Source organism: Neoarius graeffei, chromosome 12, assembly GCF_027579695.1.
Source record: "Neoarius graeffei isolate fNeoGra1 chromosome 12, fNeoGra1.pri, whole genome shotgun sequence".
NCBI classification, from domain to species: Eukaryota; Metazoa; Chordata; class Actinopteri; order Siluriformes; family Ariidae; genus Neoarius; species Neoarius graeffei.
Genome location: NC_083580.1, coordinates 66,292,509 through 66,309,986, shown reverse-complemented (window position 1 = coordinate 66,309,986; position 17,478 = coordinate 66,292,509). Strand labels below are relative to the sequence as shown.

General features: G+C 41.9%; 1 protein-coding gene across 1 annotated transcript in view; it reads right to left on the bottom strand.

Moving 5' to 3' along the window:
• ttc1 (tetratricopeptide repeat domain 1) overlaps positions 1-17,478 on the bottom strand; it is a 62,032-nt gene that overhangs the window by 33,292 nt on the left and 11,262 nt on the right. Inside the window, exons 3-6 of the mRNA XM_060936262.1 lie at positions 16,946-17,006; positions 16,656-16,768; positions 15,526-15,562; positions 3,066-3,214 (exon numbers count right to left, since the gene is read on the bottom strand). Coding sequence (XP_060792245.1) covers positions 3,066-3,214; positions 15,526-15,562; positions 16,656-16,768; positions 16,946-17,006 — 360 coding nt within the window. The remainder of the gene's footprint in view (positions 1-3,065; positions 3,215-15,525; positions 15,563-16,655; positions 16,769-16,945; positions 17,007-17,478) is intronic.

The window sequence follows — 17,478 nt, the reverse complement described above, 5'->3', positions numbered from 1 at the left end:
TCGGAATTAGGACCACATATCCAAGCGGCCTGGGTCGCATGTGAAAAAATCGGATCTGTGTCGTTCAGATTGTCAATAACAAATCGGATACAGGTCGCATATGGGCAAAAAAATCGGATATGGGTCGTTTCAGGGTGCAGTCTGAACGGAGTCTTAGGTTTCGGACAGCACTACAAAATGGCGTCCTCACTATATAGTGAGTAGGGAGCGATTTCAGACACAGCGATTGAGTCATGCTGTTATCGGAAAACAGAGGTGGACAGTAACGAAGTACATTTACTTGAGTACTGTACTTAAGTACACTTTTTGAGTATCTGTACTTTACTTGAGTATTATTATTATTTTTTGGAAACTTATGACTTTAACTTCACTACATTTGAAAGACAAACATACTTTTCACTCCACTACATTTCTATCAAGGTCCTCGTCACTCGTTACTATTAAGCAGCTTTGAAAGTGGGTGTTTTTTTCTTTTCTTTTCTAAAACGTGATGGTTTGTTCACAGGAGACACTGAGACAGCCGATCAGTAATCACTAGGGTCACATCACATCCATAGACTGTATAAAATCAAGTTCAGTGATTTCTCAGCAGCATTATTTGAACACGATCAGTTGATGGAAGAAGGCGGTTCTTCTGGGGAATGCACGCACTCATGGCCATACCTAGAACCCATGTTTCAGTTTTCTGAAAGGATTAAAGATTCGTTTCATTTGAAATGCTTGCTTTGTTTGCCTAAAACGGAGCACATCACAGCCTACAAAAACTCGCCATCCAAACAAGATTGAGTGTTTTATTCCAAGAGAAAGCTTGCAATGAAGTTGTCTGTGCTTTTAGAGCTAGCGATAATGTTGCAAACGTAGCTATGCAGTCTGGTTAGTCAAATGACTTTCTATGGATTTGCCCGCCAAGTTGCCATCGCCTTGTCCACGGCTAACGTTAACACATACAGTAGCTAGTTAACGTGGACACTGTTAGCATAACTCCATTTTTGCACGCTAACATTAATAACGTTAACTTTTCCTGAAGTCCTTTCAGAAATATGTTTTAGCATAATCTTGCCAAATAAATAGAATGTAGACATTTCTTTTCTAGTAGCATTAGCTACCCAGTATGATTTTGAGTTTGAAAAGAGTTTGCTAGCGTCAGGTGGAGCTTCAGCACTACAGGTTCTACGAGCTAGTCAGTAAACCCAGTAGGTTGCTTCAGAGGCAGTTGGGTATTGTAAGCATGTACTTTTAATACTTAAGTATTTTTAAAAGCGAGTACTTCAGTACTTTGACTTAAAGTGCCATTCCACCATTGGATGTATTCTTTGGCATAAAATACAATATATTTTGACAACATATATAAATGGTATCACTAGATAGAGAAATCTTTTAGCTTCAAAATGATATATCAAACATAATTTTTTGACAACGACAAGTATATTAATTTTGCGACCAAAGTCACCTACCCTTTTAATTTCCGCGCGTGATGTCATCGGCAGGTTCCCCTTCTTGTGTACCACGTGACGTGGCACATATTATCAGCAATGGCGGATAGAACGCGATAAAAATAATACCAATAAATCTAGCTAATACCAATAAATCTAGCTAACTGAAAGATTAACTCAGAATTTTTCACAATTTTTTTGGCCCCCATATACGAGGAGAAATGACTCTCTCACTTTGGGGGTTTCCTGGTCTAAAAATAGACCGACACATGGTACACAAGAAGGGGAACCTGCCGATGACATCACGTTTCACTACCGCGCGGAAATTAAAAGGGTAGGTGACTTTGGTCGCAAAATTAATATACTTGTCGTTGTCAAAAAATTATGTTTGATATATCATTTTGAAGCAAAAGATTTCTCTCTCTAGTCATGTTGTCATAAAATATATTGTATTTTATGCCAAAGAATACATCCAATGGTGGAATGGCACTTTAAGTAAATATTTGACTGTACAACTTTCACTTGTATCGGAGTAACATCTGACCAGTGGGATCTGTACTTTGACTTAAAGGAACAGTCCACCATACTTCCATAATGAAATATGCTCTTATCTGAATTGAGACGAGCTGCTCCGTACCTGTCCGAGCTTTGCGCGACCTCCCAGTCAGTCAGACGCGCTGTCACTCCTGTTAGCAATGTAGCTAGGCTCAGCATGGCCAATGGTATTTTTTGGGGCTGTAGTTAGACGCGACCAAACTCTTCCGCGTTTTTCCTGTTTACATAGGTTTATATGACCAGTGATATGAAACAAAGTTCAGTTACACAAATTGAAACGTAGCGATTTTCTATGCTATGGAAAGTCCACACTATAATGACAGGCGTACTAACACCTTCTGCGCGCTTCGGCAGCGCATTGATACGGAGCTCAGATATCAATGCGCTGCCGAAGTGCGCAGAAGGTGTTAGTACGCCTGTCATTATAGTGCAGCCTTTCCATAGCATAGAAAATCGCCACGTTTCAATTTGTGTAACTGAACTTGTTTCATGTCACTGGTCATATAAACCTATGTAAACAGGAAAAACGTGGAAGAGTTTGGTCGCATCTAACTACAGCCCCAAAAAATACCATTGGCCATGCTGAGCCTAGCTACATTGCTAACAGGAGTGACAGCACGTCTGACTGCGTCTGACTGACTGGGAGGTCGCGCAAAGCTCGGAGAGGTACGGAGCAGCTCGTCTCAATTCAGATAAGAGCATATTTCATTATGGAAGTACGGTGGACTGTTCCTTTAAGTAATGAAGTTGGGTACTTTGTCCACCTCTGTTGGAAAATAACTTCATGGTAGTTATAGTAACTGTGCTTTACAGCAGGCCACATTACACCACACAGTCATTGGTTATTAAAGTAATAGACTCCTGTGATTTGTTAGTGATTATCTCATGAGTACGCCTGTACACGCAGTTCACTGTCGACCTGGACAAACTAAAATATAAAATGCTTCATTATAAGAATAAAACAATTAGTTCCAGGTCATGTTATGATCATTTAACTGCTTAGTTCATTTCTAAATACATAAACAAAGCCAGCATGATGTTAAGGTTGAATCAGTGGTTTAGGTGAAAGTAACTTACACCGCAGGCTTCTCTTGCTGCCGGGATGCCGGGGTCTTTCTCCAGCACAGTCTTGTAGTCCTCCAGAGCTTCATCAAGCTTCTCGGTCTGCTCATAAAGCTCTGCTCTTCGCAGGATGGCACGCACATAGTCTGGATTCAGCTCGATGGCTAGAGCAAGACATATGGAACAAGAGTTGAGAACACTACAGAAGTGCTGTGTAATTGCGATTTGTGCCAGCAGCTTTAAGTGTGCTGAGCCGTGACACAGGTTTTCCTCTGCGTCTCGACGACGATGCTAACTCAGCTATCTGGAGAACATCTGAGATTATTTCTAGCTAGAGTCTTCTCCTGACATGTCAGAACAAACCTCCACATTAGAGATAAATTGTATTAATTTGGCAAATATTCAATAACTTAATTGACCGTTTCTCAGCTCATTTTACAAAATCAGGTTTTAACGCACGTCTTAGTAAAACTAAAAATGCCTAAAAGCACACAGTCACCTGATACATTATCAGTATGTTGCTGGAATATATAAGGAGTCTTTCAATGTATTATTTTTAACTTCGGGAAGAGTGTGATTATTTTGTTCAGTTTTCCGGCCACAAATTTCAGAATCTTAAAAAGGTTGCAATCTGACTGGCTCTTCACACTTGCTTGCAGGAACAAATTGTCAAACACATTTTTGCTCTTTGAGAAAAAATACAAAATCACTGGAAAGTCCGATATTAATCGATGAAAAAGTAGCCGACTATTAGAAAAAAACATATGCTCATTTTGTCTCCTATAGAGATCTTGCAGTCACGTGACCGGAAAGTACACAACCGCCATCTTGTCGGTCAAAAACACCGCTGAATACTGCTGCACTCGTGTACAGAATGGATCAATTTCAACCGACGGACTACACGGCTCATTTTTCTAATGAACAGATAACTAGATATATGTCTAAAATAAACGATCTACAGATTAGTGACCCTTATGGCTTACCGGACGGAGTTTTCACGACCGGATTTTGAACTGCCAGCGGAATACCCGGACGTGTATAATTACCTCATTAACTTTCCCTCGCTGTTCAGTGGTGAAGCACTGCGTGCTTATAAATCTCTGGACAGTTATCTCTACAGAAATTCAGGATTTGTCAGCGACTCAGATGTGGCATCTTGTAAACAAGAATCCTCATTGGATAGGTAAGTCACTTAAGTATTACTAGTACTGATACTAGATGCACTGACCAGCCGATTATAGAATAGAATAAGGTAATTCCAGCTGTAATTCCAAATCGTCCGTCTTGTTTACATGGATCTGGCGTTGGAGAGAGAGAGGTTTAGCAGTGGAGATTTGAGTGGCTGTTTTCTGAGCTTAGTCAACAGGCCGGCTCTGCCTGCAGCCTCGCTTTTGCTTCGGCTCCCGGCGCCGCCTCCTTCGCTTTGCTTCCGATAACAATCCACGGAGACCCCGCTGGTCTCGCTATCTCGTCCGGAATGTTTTTTTTTTCTCATCCGGAATGTTGTGCATGCGATGGAAATCGCTACAAACCGTCATTTTCTGCTGGAAGCCAATGTCCAGTAAGTCCATACGGTTGTAATGGATATTGAAGTCCGGTACAGACGAACAACACACAAAAATACACACAAAAAACATAAAAAACGTGCACAGGTAGGGAGAGCTTGTAGCCGCAGCCGTTGTAGTAGAATTGTATATAGTAGGGTTTTCCAGAAGAAAAGGTAGAAGTAGAAGCAGAAGTAGAACCAGAAGTAGAAGGCAGAAATATGGCGTTTGACCGACAAGATGGCGTCTGTCACAATCTGGATCGGCTATGACATCACATGCAAGTGCTCCATTAGCAAATCACGAATTAAACAGACTCCAATATTTCATACAGAATCTGTAATTAACACTACGTTCAGACTGCAACCTGAAACGACCCATATCCGATTTGTTGTGAAATCCGATTTTTTTGTTAGGCCGTTCACATTACCAATTATATGAGACTTGTATGCGATCTCCAATATGAACGGAAAACGACCCAAAAGTGTCCCACATACACAAATTGACACGTAATAAGCACATCTACGTAATACGTAAACAAAAAAAAGCGCACTCTTCAAGTTTAATGATTTCTTTTTTTTGTTTGTTTGTTTAATTATCTGGTTAGTGTTAAAGTGTGAGGTCTCGTGTGTGTTTTTGTTTCTGAACTGAAATGAAAACTTGTAGCCTGGTAACGAGGGTTAACTCCTAAATGTCTCTCTAATTTCTATATAAGTGCACTACATGTTACTAGGAAGTAATGGATTTTTAAACTCTATATAGTGCACTCGAGCTTCAGTAGGCAGTCATTTGGGATACGGCCGCTGTATTACCAAACTCTTAATTCAGGCTTAATAATTTGCACATATTTATTTCGTCATATTAATAAACTTTTTCTACATTTTTATAAATATTTATTTAGATTGTTTATAGCCGGCTGAATTCTGCAACTTCTCTCAGCGCTGGCTCAAGGTGCAGAAACACCAGTGCAGTTTGCTATGGAGATGAGGCGAGACCTGGCGATGTGGTTTTTGTGGCGGCGGCGGAACTCACACAATAATCTGATTAATGTGGGCAGCAGACTAATGAGACCGAAGGTGTCAAATTACTGGAAATTTCCAGAACAATCTTATAATACAGGATGGTTTAAGTTATAAATCAGTTACAGAAACTGTTTTATTTAATCAGGCTAACAGATAAACATCCAGGTCCCTACCAAATCCACCATTAGCTTGATCAATTCTATAAAAGTCTATTTAAATTCTGAAAACTGTACAAATGTTGTTGTTTTCCACCAAAGAGGCGGGATTAGCCAACGCAGAATAGTGACGCTTGTCTCTTGTTGATGACGTGTAGGTCGCATGAATGCGACCTGTCCGGTCAGACTGCAGTCGCATGTGAAAATAACGGATATGCATCGGAATTAGGACCACATATCCAAGCGGCCTGGGTCGCATGTGAAAAAATCGGATCTGTGTCGTTCAGATTGTCAATAACAAATCGGATACAGGTCGCATATGGGCAAAAAAATCGGATATGGGTCGTTTCAGGGTGCAGTCTGAATGTAGTCTTATATATTCTATATTTTGTTTATACAACCTCAATTCCATAAAATTTGGACACTGTCTAAAATGTAAATAAAAAAAAAAAAAAAAAAAAAACCCAGAATATGACGATTTGCAAATCTTGCAAACCGTACATTTCATTGAAAATAGTACAAAGGCAACATATTAAATGTTGAAACTGAGAAATTTTATTGTATTTTGAAAAATATTTGCTCATTTTGAATTTGATGTCAGCGACACGTTTCAGAAAAGTTGGGACAGGGACAACAGTTGTGTTAAAAAATAATGTGGTTAATTGGCAACAGGTCAGTAACATGATTGGGCATAAAAAGAGCATCCCAGAGAGGTGGAGTCTCTCAGAAGTAAAGATGGGGAGGGATTCACCGCTCTGTGAAAGACTGCGTGGGCAAACAGTGCAACAATTTAAGATTAACGTTCCTCAATGTAAAATTGCAAAGAATTTATGGATCACATCATCTTTGGTACATAATATCATTAAAAGATTCAGGAGGGTGTGCATTAATGCACCCGATACCATCAAAGCCAGCATCTGTGATGGTATGAGGGTGCATTAGTGCACATGATATGGGTAGCTTGTACATCTGGGACGGCATCATTAATGCTGAATACACACGTTTCAGAGCAATATGCTGCCATCCAGACAAAATCTTTTTCACGGAAGGCCTTCCTTCTTTCAGCAAGACGATGCCAAACCACTTTCTGCACATCATAAAACTGCATCGCTCTGTAGTTAAAGAGTCCGGGTGCTAAACTGGCCTGCCTGTAGTCCAGATCTGTCTCCCATTTAAAACATTTGGTGCATTATGAAGCGCAAAATACGACAAACAAGACCCCGAACTGTTGAGCCAATGAAATTGTAGATCAGGCAAGAATGGGACAACATTTCTCTTTCAAAACTACAGCGCTTGATGATCTCAGTTCCCAAACGTTTACAGACTGTTGTTAAAAGTAGAGGTGACACAACACAGTGGTAAACATGTAGCCTGGGCCCACCCATCCTAAGCGTGACGCAACACGAGGGCCTGTTCAGAGCTTAGTCTGGCCAGGCAGGCTATCTACAGCATTTCCAAGCTCCCGAAAAATCGGGAACCAATCAACTTTGAGCATCTCCAACGGCCCTGGGTAGAGGCGTGTTCAAGGCAGTGACGTAGTAGAACTACGACCGGAAGCCATAGATTGTTTACAGAATCTATGCCGGAAGCGCTTCATTCACTAGAAACATTACAAACATGGAGCAGCGGCAAGCCTTTGACACAGCGGTAGATGCTGTATTGAAAACATTCAACGGGAAGTTCTCATTGAAAACGGAGCAAAGAGCAGCCCTGGAGGTATTTATTGAAAGGAAGGACGTTTTCGCCTTGCTCCCGACCGGCTTCGGTAAGAGTTTAATCTACCAGTTAGCCCCGTCGAGTCACATACGTCAGAGGAAAGAGTGATGTGATTGGTTTAAGCTTCGTCACAGCCTTTTTTGGCTTCGACCAGTAGCAAACTGAGGAATTTCAGGGAGGCGGGTCAACCACGGGCTCTGGGAAACGGTTGGGCTTAATAGCTTGGCCAGACCAAATGCTCGGAGAGCTCTGAAGTCGCGTTAGCCAGGCTAGTAAACATGCCCCATCCCAACTTTCCTGAAACGTGCTGCTGACATCAAATTCAAAATGAGCAAATATTTTTCAAAATACAATAAAATTTCTCAGTTTCAACATGTGACAGCTTGTCTTTGTACCATTTTCAATTAAATATAGGGTTTCCGGGATTTGCAGATTGTCATGTTCTGTTTTTTTTATTTACGTTTTGCACAGTGTCCCAAATTTATGGAATCGGGGTTGTATAATATCTGTACTCTAATACTGGAAATGAGATTAGGCAGAGGAAGATGTCAGTACAATAACAGAAAATCAGAATTAGTAACGGACAATATGGCAAAAAGCAAAGAATGCATGAAGACTTTCCCACAACATATAATATGTATCGCAAAATACAGGTTGAGGCGGCACGGTGGTGTAGTGGTTAGCGCTGTCGCCTCACAGCAAGAAGGTCCGGGTTCGAGCCCCGGGGCTGGCGAGGGCCTTTCTGTGTGGAGTTTGCATGTTCTCCCCGTGTCCGCGTGGGTTTCCTCCGGGTGCTCCGGTTTCCCCCACAGTCCAAAGACATGCAGGTTAGGTTAACTGGTGACTCTAAATTGACCGTAGGTGTGAATGTGAGTGTGAATGGTTGTCTGTGTCTATGTGTCAGCCCTGTGATGACCTGGCGACTTGTCCAGGGTGTACCCCGCCTTTCGCCCGTAGTCAGCTGGGATAGGCTCCAGCTTGCCTGCGACCCTGTAGAACAGGATAAAGCGGCTAGAGATAATGAGATGAGATGAAAATACAGGTTTGCTAACAAACTGCCAGCCTAATAGTCATATTGCATTTGAAAAACAAACAAACAAACAAACAAACAAACAAAAAAGTAAAGTACAGTGTCCAGTGATTATGTAATGTCTACCAAAATAAATTACAGAAAGATGCATTAGGTAAGATTCGATCTCTAACAGTTTAAGCACCATTATGCAAGAATGTTTTTTTTTCTTCCTTTTGCTCTCGGGCTCCACCTACAGCTGCCGACCATAATTCACTTTTATGCCACTGACGTGAACCCAAGTCACACTCTGAGCTCCCCTCAAGGGCAGCTGTGCACGTGCATTTGTTTACAAGCTGAAGCCAGTTGAACCGCAACATCAGCAGAAGCCAAAGAAACATGGCGACCGACAAGGTCGAGTAATATTCCAGGATTTTACACAAACATGACTGCACAGTTTTATTTAATGTGACATCAGAGATGAACACAAACATAACAAAAATAACAACATAGTTTTAGTTTTGCTGAAAAGCTGCATTTGCATTTTCACACCATATACAGTGCTCAGCGTAAATGAGTACACCCCGTTTGAAAAGTAACATTTTAAACAATATCTCAATGAACAGGCGGCACGGTGGTGTAGTGGTTAGCGCTGTCGCCTCACAGCAAGAAGGTCCGGGTTCGAGCCCCGTGGCCGGCGAGGGCCTTTCTGTGCGGAGTTTGCATGTTCTCCCCGTGTCCGCGTGGGTTTCCTCCGGGTGCTCCGGTTTCCCCCACAGTCCAAAGACATGCAGGTTAGGTTAACTGGTGACTCTAAATTGACCGTAGGTGTGAATGTGAGTGTGAATGGTTGTCTGTGTCTAATGCCGCTTTTCCACTACCAACGCGGCTGAGTTGGGCTGAGCCGTGCCGTGCTGAGTTGGGCTGAGTCGAGCTGAGCGGGGCTGTTGGAGTTGCATTTCGACTACAACCGCGCTGGCTGGAAGTGGGTGGACACATTGGGTGGAGTTAGCGAAAGTGGGTGGACGTCACGTGATGTCGTTAGGCGGCGCAAACAGTGACATCAGTGACCTTTTAAGCGGTAGTCTCACGACCCGGATAGTAAACAATAAACATGGAGGACATGGAGTCGTTAGTGTTGCTGGTCTTGGTGCTGTGGCTTGTTGTCACCGACAACGCCAACAGATACTCGCAAGAGCGTATAGATGAGGCGAGGCGCATAAGGCTTCAGAAATTCTCGTAATTCGTAATTATTCTTCTTCTTCCGGGTTTACGGTGTTTACAGATCCCAGCGTGCTCGCGGGGCGTGTGTGGGCACGTGAGGACACTCCTCCTCACCAATCAGTGCACAGGGGAGTGTCTGCTCACGCCCCTAGCCCCACTCGGCTCGGTTTGGCTCGCTTCAGCCCCACTCCAAAACCGTGCGAGTTTTGGGTGCTGAGTAGGGCTGAAGCGAGCCGAGTCGTGCTGCTCTGAGATAGTCGAAACGCGAGCCGTGTCGGGCTGAAGTGAGCTGATAAAGGGTAGTGGAAAAGGGCCATATGTGTCAGCCCTGTGATGACCTGGCGACTTGTCCAGGGTGTACCCCGCCTTTCGCCCGTAGTCAGCTGGGATAGGCTCCAGCTTGCCTGCGACCCTGTAGAACAGGATAAAGCGGCTAGAGATAATGAGATGAGATGAGACCTCAATGAACACAAACAATTTCCAACATGTTGACAAGACAAAGTTTAATATAACATCTGTTTAACTTATAACGGGAAAGTAAGGTTAATAATATAAACTTAGATTACACATTTTTTTCAGTTTTACTCAAATTACAGTGGTGCAAAAATGAGTACACCCCACAACAAAAACTACTACATCTAGTACTTTGTATGGCCTCCATGATTTTTAATGACAGCACCAAGTCTTCTAGGCATGGAATGAACAAGTTGGCGACATTTTGCAACATCAATCTTTTTCCATTCTTCAACAATGACCTCTTTTAGTGACTGGATGCTGGATGGAGAGTGATGCTCAACTTGTCTCTTCAGAATTCCCTAAAGAAAATGAAGGCTACAAGAAGATCAGCAAAGCTTTACTTATCAGTCAGAATACTGTAGCAAAAGTGGTACAAAAATTTAAGAAAGATGGAACTGCAACCATCTCACAGAGACGTCCAGGTCGTCCACGGAAGTTAAAACCTCGACAGGAGCGTCTTCTGATGAGAAGGGTTGAAGAAAATCGGCATGCAAGTTCACTGCAGTTATCTAAAGAAGTAGAAAGCCAAACTGGGGTGACGAGTTCCCGTGACACAATATGGCGTACACTGCAGAGGAATGGCATGCATGGATGCCATCCACGAAAGAAGCCTCTCCTAAAGCCCAGGCACAAAAAAGCCCGCCTAGAGTTTGCCAGGGCCCATGCTGACAAAGATGAAGACTACTGGGACTCTATACTCTGGAGTGATGAGACCGAGATAAATGTTTTTGGAACTGATGGCTTCAAAACTGTATGGCGTTGCAAAGGTGAGGAAAACAAAGAAAACTGCATGGTGCCTACAGTGAAACATGGTGGTGGCAGTGTCCTTATGTAGGGCTGCATGAGTGCTGCTGGTGTCGGGGAGCTGCATTTCATTGATGGCATCATGAATTCACAGATGTATTGCTCTATACTGAAAGAGAAGATGCTACCATCACTCCGTGCCCTTGGTCATCGTGCACTTTTCCAACATGATAATGATCCTAAACACACATCTAAGGCCACTGTTGGATTTCTGAAGAAGAACAGGGTGAAAGTGATTCAGTGACCAAGTATGTCTCCTGATCTGAACCCAATGGGAAATCTGAAGAGACAAGTTGAGCATCACTCTCCATCCAGCATCCAGTCACTAAAAGAGGTCGTTGTTGAAGAATGGAAAAAGATTGATGTTGCAAAATGTCGCCAACTTGTTCATTCCATGCCTAGAAGACTTGGTGCTGTCATTAAAAATCATGGAGGCCATACAAAGTACTAGATGTAGTAGTTTTTGTTGTGGGGTGTACTCATTTTTGCACCACCCTAATTTGAGTAAAACTGAAAAAATGTGTAATCTAAGTTTATATTATTAACCTTACTTTCATGTTATAAGTTAAACAGATGTTATATGAAACTTTGTCTTGTCAACATTTTGGAAATTGTTTGTGTTCATTGAGATATTGTTTAAAATGTTACTTTTCAAAGGGGGTGGACTCATTTAAGCTGGGCATACACTGTGCGATTTTTTCAATCGTGGTATTCAGCTGCTGCTCACACTGTACGAGTGAATCGCAGGGGTAAACAGCACGCAACTTACGATTCTTGTTCTCACACTATACGATCCGATGCTCGGATCTGATGCTCAGGATTTCAAACAGGTTTGATTTTCATCCGATCGATCGGGAGGAGGTCGTGAGGTACTAATCGCTTGTCGTTACCCCATATATACTACACGATCCGAGACGCACGATTGAGCCAAAACTCAGCCCGATCTCCAAAATAGTCGCACGAGTGAAAATCGTGTCAAAATCGGGCCAAAAATCGCACAGTGTATGCCCAGCATTATGCTCAGCACTGTATGTTGTTTTCTAAGCCTTTGAATGTGGAGTGTAATCAACATGATACAGGCACATATTGCACGGAATAGTGCAATCTATTAGAAGCTAGCCGAAATAGATTTGCAAAGTTGCAAACTTATGCCATGTACACACGTAGCCGGGTATTTTTAAAACCGAACATTTCCCCCTCCTCCGTTTATAAAAATGTTTTATCCACACCACCTCGTCTTCGAAAAAAATCCCTTCCACACATAACCGAACATCTGCGTTTTCAATCACATTCATAAGCATTCCAAACCTGTAGATGGTTATTTCCCCAAATCCGACCCCCTAATCACATCGCCTGTGCTCTTGGAGCAGTAGTTGGGCTTCTAAAATTAAACATGTAAATAGCACCTGCACAATAATTAACACTTTCAAGGCACTACTCCGATCCATTACTCTTTAGCTAGCCGCACACTACGCCGATTTTCAGCGTACCGAGCCAACTGAAGTCGCGAGTCAGGCGTAAAGACTAGTTTTCGATGGTACCGACTCATCTCACAGCCGATTCGAAAAACTAATCAGGAGCCAGACTGATCGGCGAGAGTCGCTAGCAATAGCCAATCATATCTTTCGCATATAACACGTGACATCATTAAACACAATTTCTAGCGTGAGAAATACGTGTTGGTAGCACCTAATGCAGGTATATACTGTAATTCCATAGACTGAAGCTTTATCCATAGACACAGTGGGCTGGAAAGCCACTCTGCTCAAGTTGTGTGGCTGAATTCCAAATCGCTTTAACTCCCCTATATAAGTGCACTATTTAAGGTTGGGAATAATAGCTCATGCAGCCTAGATAGTGCGCTACATATTCCATGTTGTGTCATTTGTAATTCAGCCTGTAGCATCTTCAAGTGTTGGATTTAACAGTAACTATATCCAATAGCCAATCACAAAGCTATTAAGTTGTCACGTGTCGCTTCAATCGCGACTGCACTCGTCAACAGTCGGGGGATATGTGCATGCCCTGTCGGGAGTCGGCTCTGAAATGGGTCGGTTCGGTACCGCGTGGATCGCCGTAGTGTGCGGCTAGCTTAAGTCCATGCTTAATCTGGCTTCTGCAGTAAACAAAGGTTGCACGTTTGACGTCAGGGCAGATTTGTTGTCATTTTTTTGGCGCAGATTGTGACGTTCTAAAACGCAAACCTCCGGTTATCTCTGTCCACACGAAAAGGCATACACGGAGTTTTCAAAAATCTTCACTTTGCCCGGAGTTTTTTTAAATATTCGTTTTTGATGTGTTTTCATGTGGATGACAGGCCAAAACGTAGAAAAATATCTTCGATTTAGCAGATACCCGGCTACGTGTGGACGGGGTCTTATTTAGCCGCATGTTCGCCTAAGATGGGACTGAGGTTCGATGACTTTTGTCATCCAGAAAAACTACAAATCTCCACGAGACGGGGATAACACTAAGGTTACAGCCTATGCTGTGCGATTTCATAAATAACACTGGCAGAGATGTAGACTCTGCTGTCAGATTGTTGTTTTCCTGTTATCCATGAGACAGATCACGACTTGTCTTGAAGTAAACATGCATGCTCAGAGATTTGGGGTTTTTTTTTGCTTGCTGCAAGTCAAAGTTTGCACACAAATTGGAATAGTAGCGTACTGATCTAACATAACCAGAACCATACCAACACCGACATATCTAATGCTGGGGGATGCTAACAGACAAACAGCTAGTCAACTAAATCAAACTTAGAAAATCTGGATGTCCCTGACATAAAATGATGTAAACAGCAACCAACACAAGAGCAATTATTATCAGTACCATGTCCGAAAGTTATTTCGCAAATTTTCTAACATCATCTCAAGATGTAGCAACCTTTGTCGAAATGGACGACTTGGCTTATGATCAAAAGCTAGCGAGTCGACAACTTTGCTAACATCAAGCAAGTACAACACAACACAACACAACCGAGGCAGCTAATGTGATATTGCTTACTAGTTCAACAGAACCCAGCTCAGAGTCTGTCTCACAGCGTTTTATCAATCTTAGCTCTCGGCAATGAATAAAATCCAGTCCAAGATTTACTCTTGTCTGGTCTCTTACGGTTCCTCTCTCTTTTTCTCTTCCTGGCTTCCTCCACAGCAGTTTCTTTGGCCTCTTCACCTTGACTGCCATAATGAGAATATCAATTGAGTGTATTTTTCTGGGTAGTGCTACTGGCCAATTTTGGAAATTAACTGGAGTGCCGTAAAGCATTCTGCAGTTCTTGTGAGATGTCTCAGGAACGCTCCATCAGAGGTGCATCGTGCTATAACCGGCGAACTCGGAATGAAAGACAATCCATTCTCCCTATTATAAGTCAATGTTCCATTAAAATGATTTTGAAGCTGATATTTTCAGGTAAAATTCCTACCTAGTGTTGCTTTAAGTAGGTGGATTCAACATTATTATTATTATTATTATTATTATTATTATTATTAACTTCCCATTCCCGCCCATGTTCACAGTGCTCCGCCCACAGGATCCATGGTGGCCTGTAGAGTGTCTATAAAATGACCTACAGGAGTCATATCCAAACACAAACAAGCTTTCCAGCCCAGAAATCAGTTTTCCAAATGGAGAAGCCATGGCCTAATAGTTAGAGAAGCAGCTCTGGGACCAAAAGGTCACTGGTTTGATTCCCTGAATGGCTGAAGTGCCTCTGAGCAAGGCACCTAACCCTGAACTGCTCCCCAAGCAGTTAAGTTAAGTTGGGTATGTTGTACGGTATATTGCTTTGGATCACAGCATTTACTACAAGTAAATGTCAGTAATGTAATGGGATTTCTCAGCTACATAATACACTTGTGATAAGGCCACATAACATCCAGGTTAAATTAAAAATTAAGAAATTTGACGATTGTGTCTTTAAACTAAAAGAAGGAAAAGCAAAAACAAAAAACATCTGAGTGTGAAGAGCCAATACGAAACTAGACAGATACTGTGACTAAAGTCACAGTGATTTGCGTTAGCGCTTACGAACTGGCACGTCTGGTCACCGTACCCTATAGATCCGGAACGGTAAGAGATACAGAATGATGCTTAGTGAGGAAAAAAATCCCGTTTTTCATGGATCACTTTGGTTTGGTGATCCAGATCAGCACCAAAAGTCATAGCAATGTAATTCAGCCCAGAGGTATTCTTCATGTGAAATTTGATGATTGGTTGAAAACTGAGGGAGAAATAGCATCCTAAAAAACGTTAGGATAATAATAATAAGAAGAAAAAGAAAGTAGAAAAATCCTGAATGAGAGTAACAATTTACCCCAGTGCTGCGAGTGCAAACTAATTTATCTCATCAGCAGCTTTAAATTTGTACAGTTTGTAATTGTTACTAATTACTAAAGAAACCAGCTATATATTAAAAAAAGCATGCAATTTATATTATCCAGCCATATACAAAACACATTTTGAGAAGAAAATAAAAAGTTATACCTTTAGTGCAGTCACTGATGGCATCCGTTTTCTCTTCCTAATAGAAAACAACGAATTGACAATAAGGAGATGATGTACTATATATATTTTCATTTCACAAATTTAACTCTGAATTCGCTTGAATCACGGTTCCTCTTTTTACAAGACACTTTATCAAAAGTCAACATTATCAAAAGCCCATTTATAATGATGTTCCAAGCTAAAACTGTTCATTCGAGAGTAGGGATGGCGAAAACTAAAAAAAATCTTGACCGACCACCGAGCCTCATTAGCCGGTTAAAGTTGGTTAACCTATGAGTTTAACAGGGATGCAAACGGCGCGCCTTTTTCATGGCTCGTGCAGATCCGATTTTTTTTGGGGGGGGTGGGGGGGGGGGGGGGGGCGTTGGAGTGTCTGAATAATTTCATCAGAGTAAATTCTGTATTAAAATTACTACATAAGCAAATGCTGTTACAGTCCATGATTCAGCTGTCAAAAATTCGGCATCTGCGCCTTTAGTTTGTGTGGAGAGATTATGATCTGCAATAACATGCATTGTTGGCTACAGACCGAAGCATACTTTCAGAATGCACTGGCCAAGGCAGGACTAAACTCAATGTGCCTTCTAATAATAATTAAAAAAAAAAAACAATAGTAATTTGTAAGCTAAAAAGCCTGTGTCTACACTTTTTTTCTTTCGCCGAGTGGCAGCTGTGTTCAACTGGGGTGGGACATGACTGAATGGGTGTTTCTGATTTGTCAGCTGTCTTTAACTGGGGCGGGACATGACTGAATGGGTGTTTCTGATTTGTCAGCTGTCTTTAACTGGGGTGGGAGGGTGGGACATGACTGAATGGGTGTTTCTGATTTGTCAGCTATCGTCCTTACACCGCATGGCATGCCCCAAGCGTTTACAACACAGAATTGCAGGTTCTCCGCTCCAAAATCGGCAGCTTCAAAACGATTGATTTTTTTTTTTTTCACCGACAACCAAAAAAAAAATTAACCGGTTGACGTTGATTTAGTCAACCACCGGTCAAACGGTCATCGGTTAACATCCCTATTCGAGAGTAATACTGAGTCAGGAGTAAATGATTTTTCATTGGCTTTCATCTGATTCACTCATACATATATTTGTATAAAAGTGTACCAGGTGCATCCGTGCTGCAGCTCGGTTCGAGAAGAGGATGGACCGCTGCTTGCTGTAACACACAGGACAGACTGCCAGTGCATCAGTGTACGATTTCTGAGCCTCGACATACTCTGTGAACATCAGCAAATACAGAACATTAGAATTTACCTTGATATCTTTACACAGAGAGTGTAGTTAATCGAATCGTTACTGTTGCACTGTACAGATGTTTTAAGTTCATGTTGAAGAAAAATGATGTGTTGCTGCATGTGGTGAGAAATAGAAAAGAAAAAAAAATTTCTTCTCACCCCGGTTCTTAAACTGTGCGTTGCCCTTTTCTTTCAGTGCCATGCTCTCGACTTTTCTGCTCTATAACATGAACGAGAAAAAAAAAAAGTGTCACATTTACAATAATTAGTCTACTCACGCATACAAAATAAAAATGTTCCACTTTTGGCAATAATTATGGCAAAGACTCTTGGTGCATGCTGTGAGAAAAATTAGAATCTGAATTTCACTGAACACCAGCCAGAGAACGGGCCAAACTGGTTCAAGCTGTCAGGAAGGCTATGGTAACTCAAATAATCACGCTATACAACCACGGTGAGCAGAAAAGCATCTCAGACTGTTCCAAATATCAAACCTTAAAGTGCATATCACGGGTAAATTCAGGAGCAAGATCAATGTAATTCTCCTATTTTATATTAAACTTTGGTCAAATATCTGTAACATTCTGCATTTTGTGCAATTTGTTTACCTTGCGCAATACCAGAAAAATTCAGTTGAAATCAAGCCATTTGAGGCGAATTGGTCCGCCTCGGAAAAAACCTGGCATTTGGAT